Genomic DNA, 16,561 nt, shown 5'->3' on the forward strand with positions numbered 1-16,561 from the left:
AGTCATTGTCTGTATGACATTTTAGTTTGTGCTCACTTCGCTTGTGTTTTTTAAGTAGCCTATTGTAAAACTAGGCCAATCTCTAGATGAGTTGTTGATGTACCCCCCTGGAAGACCTCCACGTATCCCCAGGGGTATGCGTACCCCTGGTTGAGAACCTCTGCCCTAGTCTACCTAAGGAAGTGCATCCCACAACCACTTCAGTGCCTTCTTCTGAACCACAGAGTCCCAGGGCACATAGGACTCTGAGGCAGAGGGGAAAGTGCATGGGGAGATTGAATACACAGCAGCGAACATTAAAGAACAACAGTTACTAGTAAGTATCCTCCCTTTCCTCTTTGAGGGCCTCTGTGTATTCTTGCTTGTGGGTCATTAGCAAGCAGTGCTAATCAGGTTACTGTTAGAAGAAGAATTGTTGGCTGAGTATGGACTGTAGCACTGTTCTCCCAAACTGGGCATGGGAGCACGGTGCTAAATCCAAAGAGTAGTATCTGGTGCAAGTGTGCACTGAACCGCACACTAATATTTTACAAATCTCCACTACTGGTAAGTGCCAAACACAAAAGCCACACATGCAGCAGTGGCTCTAATTGAATAGTATCTTAACCCTGTAGGTACTGGCTCCCAAGCTACATTGTACCAGATCTACACACTTTCTTATCCACTATGATAAGCTGATATAGGTATCAGAGACAGGTTGATACAGGTATTTTTTCCCTTGAGCTATGAATAGCCTCTATGATATTCAGATAAGCTTTCTCTTTCCCAAATAAAAGCATAAGTCTCGTTATGTCTAAAATATGGAGAAGTACTTTCCCTCATGGGAATGGGGTCTGGAAAAGAAAACCAGAAGGGAAATGTATTGGTTGGGATGAAGGTTAGATACCACTTTGGGCAAAAAAATAAGTTGAGGTCTAAGTACTACTTTGTCATTTTGATCAGCTGTGTAAGGTGGATTGGCCATAAGAACTTGCAGATCACTATCTCTCCTTGCTGATGTTATAGCAATCAGAAAGGCGGTCATTAGTGACAGGGGTTCCAGGAATGCCATACCAAGAGGTTGGGAGGGATGCCCCATCAACTTAGTCAAGACTACAGTTAAAGTCTTGGGGGAAGTTGCATGTAGAGTGGTAAGCACTAATAAGACCTTTCAGGAAACCAGCAACCACGGGGTGGGAGAAGAAAGGTCTTTTTCACAGTATGTTTGATACTGTGCTGATGCAGCCAAGTGCATTTTCAAAAAAGATGCAACCATCCTTGAGATTTCAAATAAAGAAGCTAGACCAGGAGAGATGGAATCTCAGCTTGTGATGGAATCAATCCTTTGCTCATGGCTCAAATAGAGAATCTTTTCCATTTCTGATTGTAGTATTTCATAATAGACCTTTCCAGATTAGAGCAATATAGTTTACACTCTTTCAGAGCAGGAGCAGTCTGTTATGGTTAACAGATTATACTCAGTGCTGCTATATGGAAAGACTGGGTTCAGTTGGAGTACTTGTCTGTCCCCCGTCTCCAGACCTTCTCCAGCAGGTCTGGAGACGGGGCAATGGATGAGGTGGTTCTACCGAGAGTTCTCACAAGTTCACATACCAAAGCTTTCTTGGTCACACTGGGGTCACCAGAATGACATTTGCTCTGTCCCTTTTGATTTTCCTAAGCATGCTGGGAATGAGAGGACAGGGAAGGACGGCATATAGCAGGTATGTACTCCAATCCATCAGGAAGACACTTGCTGAAGACTTCTAGTCCCTACCTGCTCTCATGCATTTGGGGTGTTCTGAGAGGAAAACAGGTCCACTTTTGGATGTCCTCCATTCTTGAACAGCTGGAAACCTTTTGATGCTGTCAGGAACCACTCGTGCTGGTCCTGGATCTTCTTGCTGAGAATCTGCTTGCACATTCTTGCTGATGCTGATCTACAGGATACCTCTGGAGCCTTATGCACCATGGCCAAAGTTTTTTTTTTTCAATGCAAAAGAGTAGAGACTATGCTCCTCCTTGCTTGTTGTTGTAATACATGTCCATGCTTTTGTCTGTCTGCACCTGTATTATATGATGATGAAAGGAGGGTAGGAATACTTCGAAGGTCAGCATATCACTCTGAGCTTTGGGATGTTGGTATGGAACCTTGCGTCCTAGAAGTTCCATAGTCCATGCACTTCCAGAGCTCAGTAATGCATTCCTCACAACCCCAAGTCGAGGCATCATGGTTATCATGGCTGTGGGAACAGGAGATTTAAAGGTATCCCTGGGTGGACACTCTGCTGCACTACCCATTGAGGAGGTCTTATGAGTAGTCTAGTGTGAGTGGTCATGTTGGCTGACAATTCCATGAAGACCATGAGCCTCAGAAAAAGATCAGCAGACAACTCTCTCTGAGCCCTTAATGTGACTTGGGCTTGCTATATGGTGGTGAATCTTTGCTCCAGAAGGAATGCTCTGACTGGTACCAAGCCCAGTACTGTACCACTCAAAAAATCCTTCACTAGGAGAAGTTATCAATGACTCTCGTGTTTATTTGCAGCCCTGGGTAGTGGAACAGGGTTCAAGTAGTGGCAATGACTCTTCTCAAGTCCTGTTTTTATTTGGCTTTTATCAGTCAATCATCTAAATACGGGTATACATGTACTCCTGGGTGTGGAGATAAACTTCCATCTAGGCATTTGGTGAAAATCCATGGAGGCTGCTGGCAGGTCAAAAGGGAAAATCTTAATTGGGAGTCTGTTTCCTAGAAACTAGGGAAACTGTAATGTTTCTTCCTAATAGCCATGTGGAAGTACACATCCTTCAAAGAGAGCTACACCACTTTCCTTGGTAAGCGAGGGAATAATCTCCTCCAACGCGAGCATCCTGAATTTTGATGTCTGGATATACCTGTTCAGGTTCTTGAAGCTCAAAATGGTTCTTAGACCATCCACCTTCTTGGGGATGAGCAAATACCAGGAATAAAAGCTCTTCCCTTGATGGATTATGTGGGGAGGAGGGGCAGGAATTACTTCCATTACCCTTTCTGATAGCAGAGTCCACCTTCTGTAGGAGTATGTTCTCATGGGAACTGTCCCTAGGGAGGGAGAGAGGATGAGGGGGGGCCGAGTACAGAACTGGTTGGAATATCTGCTGAGGATGGTCTCTAAAACACAGGGATCAGAAGTGATTATGCACCAGCTGGTGTAAAATAAGGACAGACAAGGACTGAAGGAAGGAAATGGAGAAAGGTGAGGGGAAAAGGTACTAGAGACAATAACTTGGTTCTCAGGTGGCCTATCAGTCTGCTACTTAGAAACAGAGTCGGTGGCCTAGTTTGTGAACACCAGTGTTCTTAGTCGTATATTGTTGCTGAGGCCTCCTTCCATAATTTAGCTCTGGGGGAAAATGGAACCTCCTTTGATAGGAGCAGCTTTGAGAAGCTGCTGTCCCTTGCCTCTGGAATTTGGAGGCTGGACAGGAGGAGGATCGTCTGAGAAGAAGTAGAAGGCTGGGAAAGGCCAAGAGATCTAGCTGTGTTCCCAGAAGGCTTTATTTTTTCCAGCATGATGTCAGTCTCATCACTAAAAAGGGCACGTCCTTCAAAAGGAACTTCTGTTTTGGAGGCGAGACCCAAAAATAGGGACGTGCTTTCCCTTATATAACCTAGGGCTTCTGATGTAAGTTGCCATGCGAGGATGCTTACATGCTCCACAATGCACCTGGTTTCAAAAGATGGTTCCTTGTGCTCATGACCAGAAGTGCAATCCCACAAGCAAGAACACACATAGCAGCCCTCGAAGAAAAACAATTTTTACACACAAGGTGCTGTCATGCTTTTAAGGTTCAATATTGTATGATTTATTGAATCTGGAAGCAAATTATTTATACCATAAGAAAGCGGAGATTCACAGGTCTCCTGGGGTATAAAACACCTGGCTCTGGCCCTCATGAGATGGACTCAGCATAGGGGCTGGGGCAATGCAGAGGCAGTGGCATAAGTTAAAGCAGCCCCTTGATTGCTCTGATACAGGAGCCAGGCAATAGAGCTCAAAGCAGCAAAGAACTGAGACCATGGATTCAGTCTTTCCTCAGATCCATAATCATTGACCATAAGCAAAGGGATACTGAGAATCCAGAGGCTAGGGCCATACTAGAAATGATATTGACCTAGACAGATACGAAGGATCCTGTGGAGAACAGGGTGTATGGATGTACAGGGGTAATGGTCCACCAAAGACAGGCAACTATTTTACAGATCTCCTGGATCTGAAGAGTCACCATCTCAACCAAGCCTGGCTCTCCATATGAAGGGACTGAGGGGAGACAGATCCATGGTGTCTTGAACACCATAAAACAGCTCACTCTCTCTCTCTCTCTGAGTGTGGCACAGACTGAACTGCCCTTCTGCAGGAGGATAGGTTTCTTTTCAAGCTATGGAAGGAGAGCACAAAAATCTGATGGAGGGGGCATGAAGAAAAACTAGCACATAACTAGTGCTCATTTGTATGTGACAGAACCCGTCCACGCTCACAGGGAAACTGCCTCCTCCCAACAAGGCTGAGTTCAGTCTGGACTGACAATCCCATGCACTGCCAAGTAAGTGAGGCAAAGGTCTTCTGGTTTACATCTCTGATCTGATCTCTGGAGGAATGAAAGGGGTGAACTGGGTCCTTGGAGACCCTGCCAGAATCATCCCAAGTGGAACAATAGTTAGGAGTGAACCTCTTCATACTCACAAAGCGGCTGGAGCATGCTAAAGTGGCTGCACAAGTCGCAATGCCACAGGGCTCCCAATGTGCAAAGTTTCCTAAGACACTAAGCTATTAATGGTCCATGGGGCGTGTGTGCGCGCATGCAAATCAAAGGTTGTGCTTAGCGAGGGAACTACCAAGCTGCTCAGCCTGGAGCTGTTACTACAGGAGACTGACATAGGCCAGTCCCAGAAGCTGGAGTGACAGGAGGGCAGACAACAGGGAGGCAGAAAACAGGTTTGAAGCTTCAGAGGCAGTAGACTGAAGGCAGATGGGCATTAAGAAGCCAGGTCTGGGAAACAAAACAAGAATGTTAGTAAAATTGTTTGTTTCCATAGCAAAAATAGATAGAGAAATCAGTATTTGGTCACAACGGACATTCAAATGAAAAATGTCACATTTCCTGAATGATGATTGTCCGACACTACAGCTTTTGTGCTGTATTTAATAGGGAAAAGATCTGCAGTTACACAAGATGAAAATTACAAGGACTCTGAGTCTTCATGCATCAAGGCATAAATCACCAGCACTGGTCAAGAAGAAATACTTCTCACAATCAGGAGAGACTCCCCCACTCAATAGATGCTGAGAAAACCAGAACACAGAAGTGTGGGTGAAGCCAAACTGGGACCCTCCAGCTACTTCAGATCTAGAAGTGTGACCCCATCCCTCCAGGGCACCACGGTCCACTGAGACCCCTTTTCCCATCCACGTGGGTAGGAGGATATCCTGCTTCAGAACCCCCGGATGCAAGGGATATCATCAGACTCTGCTTTAAGTTTGGACATTGGACATTTTTATTTCTTTGCTGATTTGTTCTTTGCTTCCTCTCTTCTCCCTCCTCAACATACTCTTTCCCTTTTTCTTACTCTGGGCTCCTGTTAGCTCATCTCTTTCACTAACCCCACTTATCTTACCCAGGCCCCCACAATGCAGACTTCTTTTAAAATGTAGAACCAACATGACGTTTTTCAACCTGACCACCTCCTTCTCTGCACTTTTTGTCTGGCCTTGATTTTAAGCTCTTCATGGCAGAGACCATTTTTCTGTTTGCACTGTGCCTGACTGGGGCCTCTGAGTGCTATCATATTATAAACATATAATAATCACATCCACATCAGTTGATTGTATTAGTTCCAGCTGTAGCCTCCAGTTTCCTTCATCACAATGCATTGTTGACTTGGCTGTGGGATTCTGCGGGCTGAACAGGATTATTCATGGGTACAGTTCTTCCTTCCTGAGACGTCTGAGTACAAGGACGGCAAGTGACTTGACCAAGGTCACACAGGGCATCAGTGAAAGAGGCAGGATCAGAAAGTAGAGCCTGCCTCCTGTTTTTAGTACTATAATCAGTCCACCTCACTAGACTGCCTCTTAAGTTATTAAAATGATCCAATTCATTGTAGCCAAAGGCCACGGTAGTTGATTAGCAGAAGAGCCAATTCAGTCTTGTTAGTTTCATGCTGCTGCTACTTCAAAAAGCTATGAGCAGTGGTAGTGGACTAGACTAACCCTCAAGCTGCTGGGGACTCAGACCGAGACTTCCAGTTTAAATAGAAAATAGCCCTTTGAAAATCATTTTTGAATGTCAGTGCATATGTGAAGACCCTAGCGAAGCAGCTGGGCTCCATTTCTCTTTCAGCAAAAGGCTAGTGGTGACCTGAAAAGTCCACACGGCTTTTCATATAAAAGGAATCCGTTAAGTTTGGGAGGCTTCAAGCAATGCTCACTAATCCTACCCAAAATCCTCAGGAAGGATCTTTTCACAGTGTTTTATGAACCCCATAAATACAAAACTCTCAAAAATGAGAGGTGAGGGTTGTGTTTTGTGGCTCCAGCAAAAATGGTAATGGGTTCTGCCATTAAGGCAACTTGAATATAATTTGATGACACATAGGAAGCCGTTTAAAGGAAAAGGATGGGCAGCCAATGAGGCAGAGGATAGGCAGGCAGGAGAAATGTTTTGCATATGAAGGGGAAGATTGTTCCAAAGAGCAACATTCAATCCAATTGGCTGAGATAGATTCTGGGATTCTGCTTTGTTAATGCTACCTAATTAAGAGTTTTCAATGCCATGAACTATCTACCAACTATGGAGGGGACAGCACTAAAGGATATTATACATGATCCTGTCTCCGCGAATTGATATCTAGCATTAAATAGATGTAAAATTATGTTTCCCCAAGTAAATTACATCCACTTACAGAAAATATCCATCACTGATGTGGTTTTTTCCCTGACATTTTAACTTCATTGGTGACTTCAGAGAAAACATCTTTGTAGTTTTTAGTCATTTAAAAAAACCCCGGATATTTTAATGCACAAAAGTGTAACAAATTTAACTTTAACAAGCTTCCAGTTTACCATCTCCAAGCTGTATGAGAGTTCTATAAATATATACTTTTGACTAAGGGGATCTGCTTTGCTGTTAAATCATTCCTGACACTTTGCAATGGTTTTTGAAGGGGTTCTGAAGCATTAAACAAGCCTGGCTGCACGTCTGAAGAATAAATTGCTTTAAAATACATCAAACAGTATTTCTACCCAAGTTATCAGAAGTGTATTATTGTACTTTTTGTCTTGAAAGCAGAGCACCAACATAAAGGATAAAATCATCAGTACAAAGAGCTATCTGTGTTTTAATTAAAATAATTTAAAATCTATGAGTTTCAAACTAATTTCATAGGAAATATCACAAACATGAATATATTTACTAATAGGGAAACACTGTAGAGCTCAGTGGCTGTGGTTTATAATCATCAGTTTGAAATATATGATTAGAAAGATACAGTATGGCATAAGCAAAGCCTAGACTGTAAGGGTATGAACACCACGTTCAATGTAATTAAGAAGCAGCCTATCAACACTAAGACAGTAATGTCATCCCATCTGCCAAACCCTGCATTAGCTGGCACTATGCCTCCTGCCTGCTGCTGCTTCTGTTACCCACCTGATCCTTGGAGACCTGCTTTGATGGAGCGTTTATGCCAAGCTTTTCCAGAGGATAGACAATCTGTCGTCGTGGTCGCACGGGAACCATATAATGAAGGGCAGATGTCAGGGAATGGGCATAGGGATTCTGAAACTGAAAGAGAGCAATCTATATTTCAGCACAGAGAATGTCAGAACAGTGCATCACAGATGTCTGTTGTACGGCTTTGCAAATACAAAATTCTTAACTCTGTTGGCTAAATCTGAGAGAAAAATCAGTAAACAAACAAACATACTCAGAGCAGAGGAATGAATTGCAGATAATTCCTGACACTAATGAAGATAATTATGAGAGTAATTACATTACTATCTCTGTGGGAATGACAGATAAACAAGTGGTTTGGTTTATGGGATTTTTCAGCACAAGTATTTTCCCCAGGAGGTTATTTTTCTCCACAGTGATCATGAATCAGCTTGATTTGACCTCATTAAGCTGTATTATCTGCTTACTGTTAACCTTTGCTTGTTTGGCAAACGATGGTGTAAGAATTTATATAGAAAATCTATACTGACTGAAATGTCAATTTCATCCAAGTGATAAATGTTAATAAACTAGAAAAAATTTGAACTGAACAAAACCCCCAAATGTTAACTGGATAGGGCAGGTCATTAGAAGCAGCTTTATTCCAGCATGACTGGCCCAATTACACATCACATGAAAAGACAAAATAGGAATATTATCAGAAACAGAGTGGACATTAACGGAAAGCAAATTACACTGAAGTGCCTTTGAAGTCCATATCATAGCCATAACACCAAAAAAATTAATCATGATTAATGTTACTACAATGTAAGCTGAACAAAATAATATTTTACCATTTATTAGAATGCATTGCTGAGTTAAAGCTAAATTGTTTTAACCTGTGAATAGACTAAGGAGAAAATACTACCAAGATTTAACTCATCTTCTCCATCCATCCCTGTTTATCTTCATTTCTGTGAATGACATTTAGCCAAATGTTACTCAGTGAGATTAGTTCCTCAAGGAGGCAATTACTAAAACTCCACAGAGCAGTAATCTGTATAGAAGAACACCACGCTGGAGAAGCAAAAGGATTCTTCTGAAAATTTGTGTATTAATCTTATCAAGATTCCTATATGGGCTTGTCTAGACAGAGAATTAGTGTGTGGCAAGCTGAGATGTATGTTGACAGTGGGCTAGCATGCTGTGCATTAACTGGCAGTGTGGAACTTGCTACAGCGCACTAAAAATGTCCTAGTATGCTTTGATTTACTCTGCTTTGAAATGGGAATAGGTCAACGTGAACTAGGAGAACTTTGAGTGCATAGGAGAAGGGTCTACATGGCCATGAGCAGCATGCTAGTGTGCTATAGATTTGCTCCCTAATTTGCTGTGCACTAGCTTTCTGTCTAGAAAGGCCCTGTGTTAGAAAAGAAAAGCGAATTTAGGGTAAAATTTTCAAATGTGTCTAAGTGACTTAGGAGCCTAAGTCCCATTTTCAAAAGTGACTGAGATGCTAAAGGTCCCACTGACTATCAGGGACACCGAGGCTATGTTTACACTGCCCTGCAGTTGTGACTACTGAGATGTGAATAGCACTACACATCAAAGTTCTGCGCTGTAACTCCCCTGTGTGGATGCTGCAGGTGTGAACTAAAAAGTTCCTGGTTCACATTAGTGTAGTCTTGCTTGTTGTCCAAACTGCAGGGCACTGTAGACAAGCCCTTAGATTTCTAAGTGGAGAGAGGTATGGAAAAAGATAATCAGTGGTGTCCCCTAAGGGTCTGTATGGGGCTCAGTCCTATTCAACATATTCATAAACTATCTGGAAAAAGGGGTAAATAGTGAGGTGGCAAAATTTGCAGATGATACAAAACTACTCAAGATAGTGAAGTCCCAGGCAGGCGGTGAAGAGCTACAAAATGATCTCTCAAAACTGGGTGACTGGGCAACAAAATGGCAGATGAAATTCAATGTTGATAAATGTAAAGTGATGCACGTTGGAAAATATAATCCCAACTATACATATAAAATGATGTGGCCTAAATTAGTTGTTACCACTTAAGAAAAAGATCTTGGAGTCATTGTGGATAGTTATCTGAAAACATCTACTCAATGTACAGCAACAGTCAAAAAAGCAAACAGAATGTTGGGAATCATTAAGAAAGAGATAGATAATAAAACAGAAAATATCATATTGCCTCTATATAAATCCATGGTACACCGATATTTTGAATACCGTGCGCAGATGTTGTCGCCTCATCTCAAAAAAGATATACTGGAATTGGAAAAGGTTCAGAAAAGGGCAACAAAAATTATAAGGGGTATGGCACGGCTTCCATATGAGGAGAGATTAATAAGACTGGGATTTTCAACTTGGAAAAGAGACGACTAAGGGGGGATATGATAGAGGTCTATAAAATCATGACTGGTGTGAAGAAAGTAAATAGGGAACTGTTATTTACTCCTTCTCATAACACAAGAACTAGGAGTCACCAAATGAAAATTAATAGGCAGCAGGTTTAAAACAAACAAAAAAGTATTTTTTTCACACAATGCAGTCAGTCGGTCTTTGGAACTCCTTGCCAGAGGATGTTGTGAAGGCCAAGGCTATAATAGGGCTCAAAAAAGAACAAGATAGGTTCATGGAGGATAGGTCCATCAATGGCTGTTAGCCAGGATGGGCAGGGATGGTGTCCCCGAGCCTCCGTTTGCCAGAGGCTAGGAATGGGCGACAGGGGATGGATCACTTGAAGATTCTCTGTTCTGTTCATTCCCTCTGGGGTACCTGGCATTGGCCACTGTCAGAAGACAGGATACTGGGCTAGATGGACCTTTGCTCTGACCCAGTATTGCCACTCTTATGTTCTAAGTGTATAAGTCACTTTTGAAAGTAGGGCTCCTAAGACACTTAGGTACTTTAAAATTTTTGATCCTTAATCTATTCTCATCATGTTGTAGTCAGTGACCTCCTTCCATCCCTTTCTTCTCTTCCCACTGTCCCACCCCGAATCTCTAAATAAAAAGTGATCATCTGTACATCTCAAAATCCACCATGCAACTGAGTGGTAATGTCTGAGAAACATGTGGTGGGAGAACATGACTGATCAGAAAAATTTGGTTAAAAAGTAACAGAAAATATAATTACAAGGTGAAGACAAAGAAGCTATGAATGCTTTATATCTCAACATTTTAAAATATGCCATGTAACTGATCTGCAAGTCACAAAAGGTTACACAAGTTGCATCAGCATATTAAACAATTCAATGAAAATATCATGGAGTATTCCCCAGTTAATACACAGTATGAGCAGGACAGTTCCTTCAACTATGCATCCAGGCAGGGGCAAAAGGTAGAGGAAACACTGCTCCTATTTGGCTATTTGAAGATTGTGTCCAGGTGTGCCAGAAGTACAGGGTATTGCTAATCTATCCTAGAGCAGGTACATTGGGAGTGGGCAGAGAATGGGTGAAGCTTTGGCTACAGTCCTCACAATGTATTGGTCAGTAGAGGGGAAAGTAATGGCCTGGACAAAAACCAAACTACCTCCACCACTGAAGCAAGCAGGGAAGTAGAGAGCAAATCATTCCTCTCCGAGGCATGATTCCCACACTGAGGGAACACACTAAATGTGTTGCCCCGAACACAGGGCTTGTAGCAAAGCCACAATCTAGCCCTACCACGTGTCGCCCATCAACACAGATGGAGATAGTGTGATCTGAGAGGAGAACAAAGTGTTTGCAACATTTCTGAAGAAATTTCTCTATACCAATCACCTGCCATATATGCAGTCATAGAAAACAAACAAACAAAACAAAAAACCTAAGGAAAATAAAGGTCAGCACATATGATGTTTAATAAAATCACTGCCAACTTTTTCTTTTACCTTGCCGTTCACAGACTGTGGATAAATAGGGTAGTAGAGACAAGACTTGTAGGCTAAGCGAAGGATCTCTTTCAGAAAATATTTGGTATAATGATGGAATATGGGATTTAGAGCAAAGTGGTATAGATGGCCATGTTCCTCCTGCTGGTGATGATTGAAGTAAATAAAATCTTCAATGTTGTAATGTGAACGGATATATTCAATATCCTAGGAAATAAGACATTTTAAATCAGTGATGATGAAAGAGTTGTGTTTTTGTGATAAAAGATTTGACAGCAAACTGCCTTTCTATTTATTAATGATAAAGTTTGAACATTGAAACAAGACTACCTTGAGCGCTATTCACTAGCAAAGCACAGTAGCCAAACAAATGGTTCTTCACAATCTTTCCTTTGTATCAAAATCAATTTTTATAACTCATCATGCTTTATTTACTATAAGAAATGTATATCTGACCCCAGCAGTAAAGCACATGAGTCCCTGACATTTTTTTTGACAGATATTTACAAAGAAATATGTTGTCTATTTTGCAAGGTATCGGAGAGAGGCCAGATTGTCTCTCCCACAGTAAAAGCTGAGCAGGGGACTTTTGGGAAGAAAATCTCTGTGAGGAGCCCCATGCATGAATTCCTTCATCATCCTGTTAGAGTTGGGGTTTGCACTAGTTTAGCCACCTTACAGACAGCAACCCCTGATTTCAATGCATTTGGAAGAATTAAAAACCATCTATGAAAATCCTTACCTTGCTCGATATGATTTTAAAACTGAATATTACAAATCTTTCAAGAAAGATTTTGCCCTTTTTAGTGCCAGAAAAATGCCAGAAAAGTTTTAAATTTGTAGCAACTAACGTAAAACAGAACTGGAAATATTCATCCTCTTCACCTCCCAATTACAGTTGACAGCTTTTCTGTCTGCTCCTACCCCTCCCCCCTTATCTATTTTTAAAACAATATTAATTTCTTTAAAGTTAAATCTGTATGATGCACTTTGCTCAGAAGCTATTGTAAAAAAAGGCTATTTGAAAGGAGTGGAAGTGTCATTTTCAAAATGCTGGAACAAACTGCTGATTTTCTCTTTTGGAATATATGGGCCAAAATACAGGTTTGTAGTATTAGATTTAAAGAAGTATCAAGTCAGAGAGAGAGAAAGAATGGTTTTGAGGTTAGGGCTTCAGATTGGGATGCAGGAGATTTGAGTTCAATTTTCTGCTTCACCTCAGACTCCCTGTGTGATTTTGGACAAGTCACTTAATCTCTGTCTGTGCCTCAGGTCCCCATCTGTAAAAAGGGATAATAATCCTTCCTCTGCCTGTCTTTGTGTGGATTGTAAACTCTTTGGAGAAGGGACTACTACTGTGTGTATGTACAGTGCTTAGCACACGGCCAAGATCTTGGCTGGGGCAACTGTAATACAAATAATAACGAAGTCAGCATTACAGTGTGCAAACTCAGGGCACACATCTTAAATAGAAAAAGGAAAAAAATACAAAGAGATTTACCATTTCATTTTTAACAACAGAAATGCCAACTATCTGATCCAAAACTTCTGCTACAAATGCCTGGACAGGTGTCCCATCCTGAAAGACACAAAGGATAATATGATCACTGATTTACATGCAATATTAGAATTCTAAGTTTGCTATTTGATCTTAACTGCAATTTTCAATAACATGCTAAATGTAAAATACTTTCCCCTCTCTATATTCTGTGCACTGTTCTAGTACAGTCATCTTTCCCTAACATAGGGACCAATCCTACAATAAGCTCCATATGGATGGACCCCTGTGCCCAAACAGAGTCCCACTGATGTAAGGTATATAGTCCTGATCTTGCTCCTCTGGAAGCCAAGGGCCACTTTCCCATTGACTTCAATGGATTAGGTTTGGACCCTAGGAAAGATATATTTTAATATATGGTAGGTTTAACATTGGACAATGCAATGGACAGCAACTGGTATATCTACAACAAGTACTCACTGGATCTCTGCGAGCCTGAGTGAAGACCTTTAAGTCATCCAGTATACAGTCATTCAAGTCAAGAGTTTTGATGAGCATTTCAACAGCAGGTGTATCACTAGTTGTCGCTGCTCTTACCTTAAATGACCTATTAAAGGAGATAAAAATGAAAAGTTTGCCCTGCCGATCAACAGAAGACTTCATTCACCAGTTCAATCAAGTCAATGCCTTTCACTATCACTACCTCCACACAGTTATTTAAACATGAAATGTACTGTTCTATGCAAATTATTTTCAAACCTGTAAATTAGCTCATTACATAATTGACATAATATGTCGTACATGGATCTGCACAATACTTGGCCGATGTTAAAGTAGATACGGCCCAGCCCCTCATCACCACTCCTAAGCAGCACGTAGCCTTCTAGTGAATGAGGGTGAAGCCATCACAGGAAAGAACCAAAAAAACCTTATAAAATAGAAATCAACCAAAAAAGAAAAATACACAGAGAGAAACAATCAGACCAAATTAGGAAAAAGGACAGTGACAGAAAAGAGAAAATAGAATAAAGAAGCCATGCTGGAACACTGAGCAAGAGAACATTGGGGACATCAATGCCACACCAATAAGTTTCCAACAAAGAAAGATAGGAACCATTGTGTTAGGCCCTGATCCTGCAAAACACCTTTCTCACTTGCTTCACTTCAAGCATGTGAGTAGGCTTAAGTTTATTGAAGTGAAAAGATCTACTTGTATGTTTAAAGTTAAGCACACGTGTTTGTTGGACTGAGGCCTTAGATTGTCAGCAAAAATGGCACAGACTAAATGAAATTACATGGGCAAAAATAAAAATGTTTACAGCAGTCCAAGGACGAAAAAAACTGTTGCAGGGTTAGTTTTCCTTTCAGTCTAAATGATAAAATAGCAGGCTTTAAGTCTAAATTTGTAAAACTGAATAAAGAGTTAAAATAGATTCAGTTGGAACATTAAATCAAACAGTGAATGTGCAAAAGAGATGAAGGCCTAGCAGATGGGAAGCAATGAGAGTCACTTGTGGAGTATAATAAAGTAAAAGCAAGCAGAAAATGGGTTTCAAATTGGGCTTTAAATTAAACCAGAAAGTAATGCTGCAATCTTGCTGATAGCAACCACTATGACTAAGGGTGCAGAACATTTCCCATTCCATCCTCCTGTTTTCATACGCTACTCTCTCTTGTAGAGTAGTGGTGAAATATAGTAAAATTATAGGGGCATAAAAAGAAAAGCAAAGGTGAGTTCCACTCTTGCCTTGCTAGGGTGTCATCACTTGTACTCAAAATTATTATTTTGTTTAATCACTGTTATGACATCTATTATTATGAGTAGGCTTTGGTGCAAAGGTGGGTTTTACGACACAAGGTGAATATGGTCAGAAAGAATCACATTCCGATCTCCTTTGCCAGGATGTTCCACAGCCGCCCAGCACTGAAAATACCTCCAACTCTTGACAGCTTCCCTTTGGACGCTTCCACTACTGTGTTCCTGATAAGCACAGCAGTCTTGGAGAGCTAGGGATGAAGAGGCAGGTGCTACAGAAGCCTTGTCCCAGCCCAAGAAGATGTTTAAAGATGGAGACTATGAAATGAAAAGGGAGTCTGGGGTGGGGGCGGGGACTGGAGATCTAGTATTATGTGTTCACTGCAGTTTAGTCCCACACAGGCTGTGGTGTGTTGGAAAGGTGGAGTTTGATTGGCTTTGACTGATAGCCCTGGGCAAAGGGAATGACAGTAAACCATTCTTGAGCTGCTGAATGAATGGATCATAGTTGCCATGCCCTTGAGGAAGAAGGCGGCACGAAGTCTTGCCTGAACGTTGAAAAACGTATTCTTGGGTGCTATTGCTACCATGTTCTCAAGGAACTTGGGACAAGTGTGAGTAATTTTTGAATCTTTTTACTATTTTAATAATCAGTGAGAAGAAGGGATAGGTATGGCATACATGTGTGCACAGATAGTTAACTAAATGTGCATCTATTTGGTTAGAGGAATTTGCTGATGAAGCAGATGAGACTGAAAACTCAAGGGGCTTAAGAGCTTGGTATGCTGGAAGCTCAATAGCTCTCCATTTTGAAGCTGGCTAGCTCCAGATGAAGGAACTGACAGGGCCCAACGGGGAAGCTGACAAGTTGTTACGTGTGCGACTCCACAAGCTCAACAAGAGGTGTTATATGTTCAGTGAAAAGCTTGTATATAGTCCAAAGCTGTTCAGCTGGCACAAAGGATACAGTGAACAATGCAGAACTGATACCCTCTCCAACTCCAGTTAAAGACCTGGGGGCAGATTTTCAGCTTGTGTAATTCGTCATAGCTCTATACTCACTTTAAGAGAGCTATGAAAATTTACACCAGCTAAGGATCTGCCTCCACGTTACATGAGCCTCTGCAGTCATCAACGGGTGGATGTCAGACCTGACCATCACAAAACCAAGTATTTAAATTAAACAGGATTCAAAAATATAAAGTTTGACAATTGCATAACACCAGGAAAAGACAGTTACCTTTTTCCGTACCTGGTGTTCTTCAAGATGTGCTGCTCATGTCTATTCAACTTCGGTGTGTGCACTCGCCACATGCACCAGTGCCGGAAGTTTTTCCCTCAGCTGTATCTGTAGGGAACTGGCTCTGGTACTCCTTGGGTGATGCACATATGCCACGGCATATAGGGCGCTGCCAACCCCCCTCCACCCTCAGTTCCTTCTTGCCAGAAACTCCGACAATGTGGAAGGACGGTGGGTCATTGAATCGACGTGAGCAACACATCCTGAAGAACACCAGTTACGGAAAAAGGTAACCATCTCTTGTTCTTCGACTGCACAGATGTCCTGGATGGAAACGTGTGCTAGGAAGGCTGCTGAAGATGCCTGCGCTCTGGTTGAGTGGGCTCTGATGATTGGCAGCGGGGCCCCTGCCAGCTCGTAACAAGCCCTTATGCAAGAGGTAATCCAGTTAGAAATCCTCTGCATGGACACCAGAAGGCCCTTCATCCTAATAGCTGTAGAGAAGAA

General features: G+C 41.7%; 1 protein-coding gene across 2 annotated transcripts in view; it reads right to left on the reverse strand.

Annotated features, from left to right (window-relative positions):
* The window catches only part of CFAP61 (cilia and flagella associated protein 61), a 193,042-nt gene that overhangs the window by 130,657 nt on the left and 45,824 nt on the right, over positions 1-16,561 (reverse strand). For both annotated transcript variants that reach the window (XM_050951285.1, XM_050951286.1), the window contains exons 14-17: positions 13,539-13,665; positions 13,062-13,139; positions 11,561-11,767; positions 7,672-7,806 (exon numbers count right to left, since the gene is read on the reverse strand). In XM_050951285.1, coding sequence (XP_050807242.1) covers positions 7,672-7,806; positions 11,561-11,767; positions 13,062-13,139; positions 13,539-13,665 — 547 coding nt within the window. The remainder of the gene's footprint in view (positions 1-7,671; positions 7,807-11,560; positions 11,768-13,061; positions 13,140-13,538; positions 13,666-16,561) is intronic.

The sequence above is a fragment of the Gopherus flavomarginatus genome, chromosome 4 (genome assembly GCF_025201925.1).
Source record: "Gopherus flavomarginatus isolate rGopFla2 chromosome 4, rGopFla2.mat.asm, whole genome shotgun sequence".
Lineage (NCBI taxonomy): Eukaryota > Metazoa > Chordata > Testudines > Testudinidae > Gopherus > Gopherus flavomarginatus.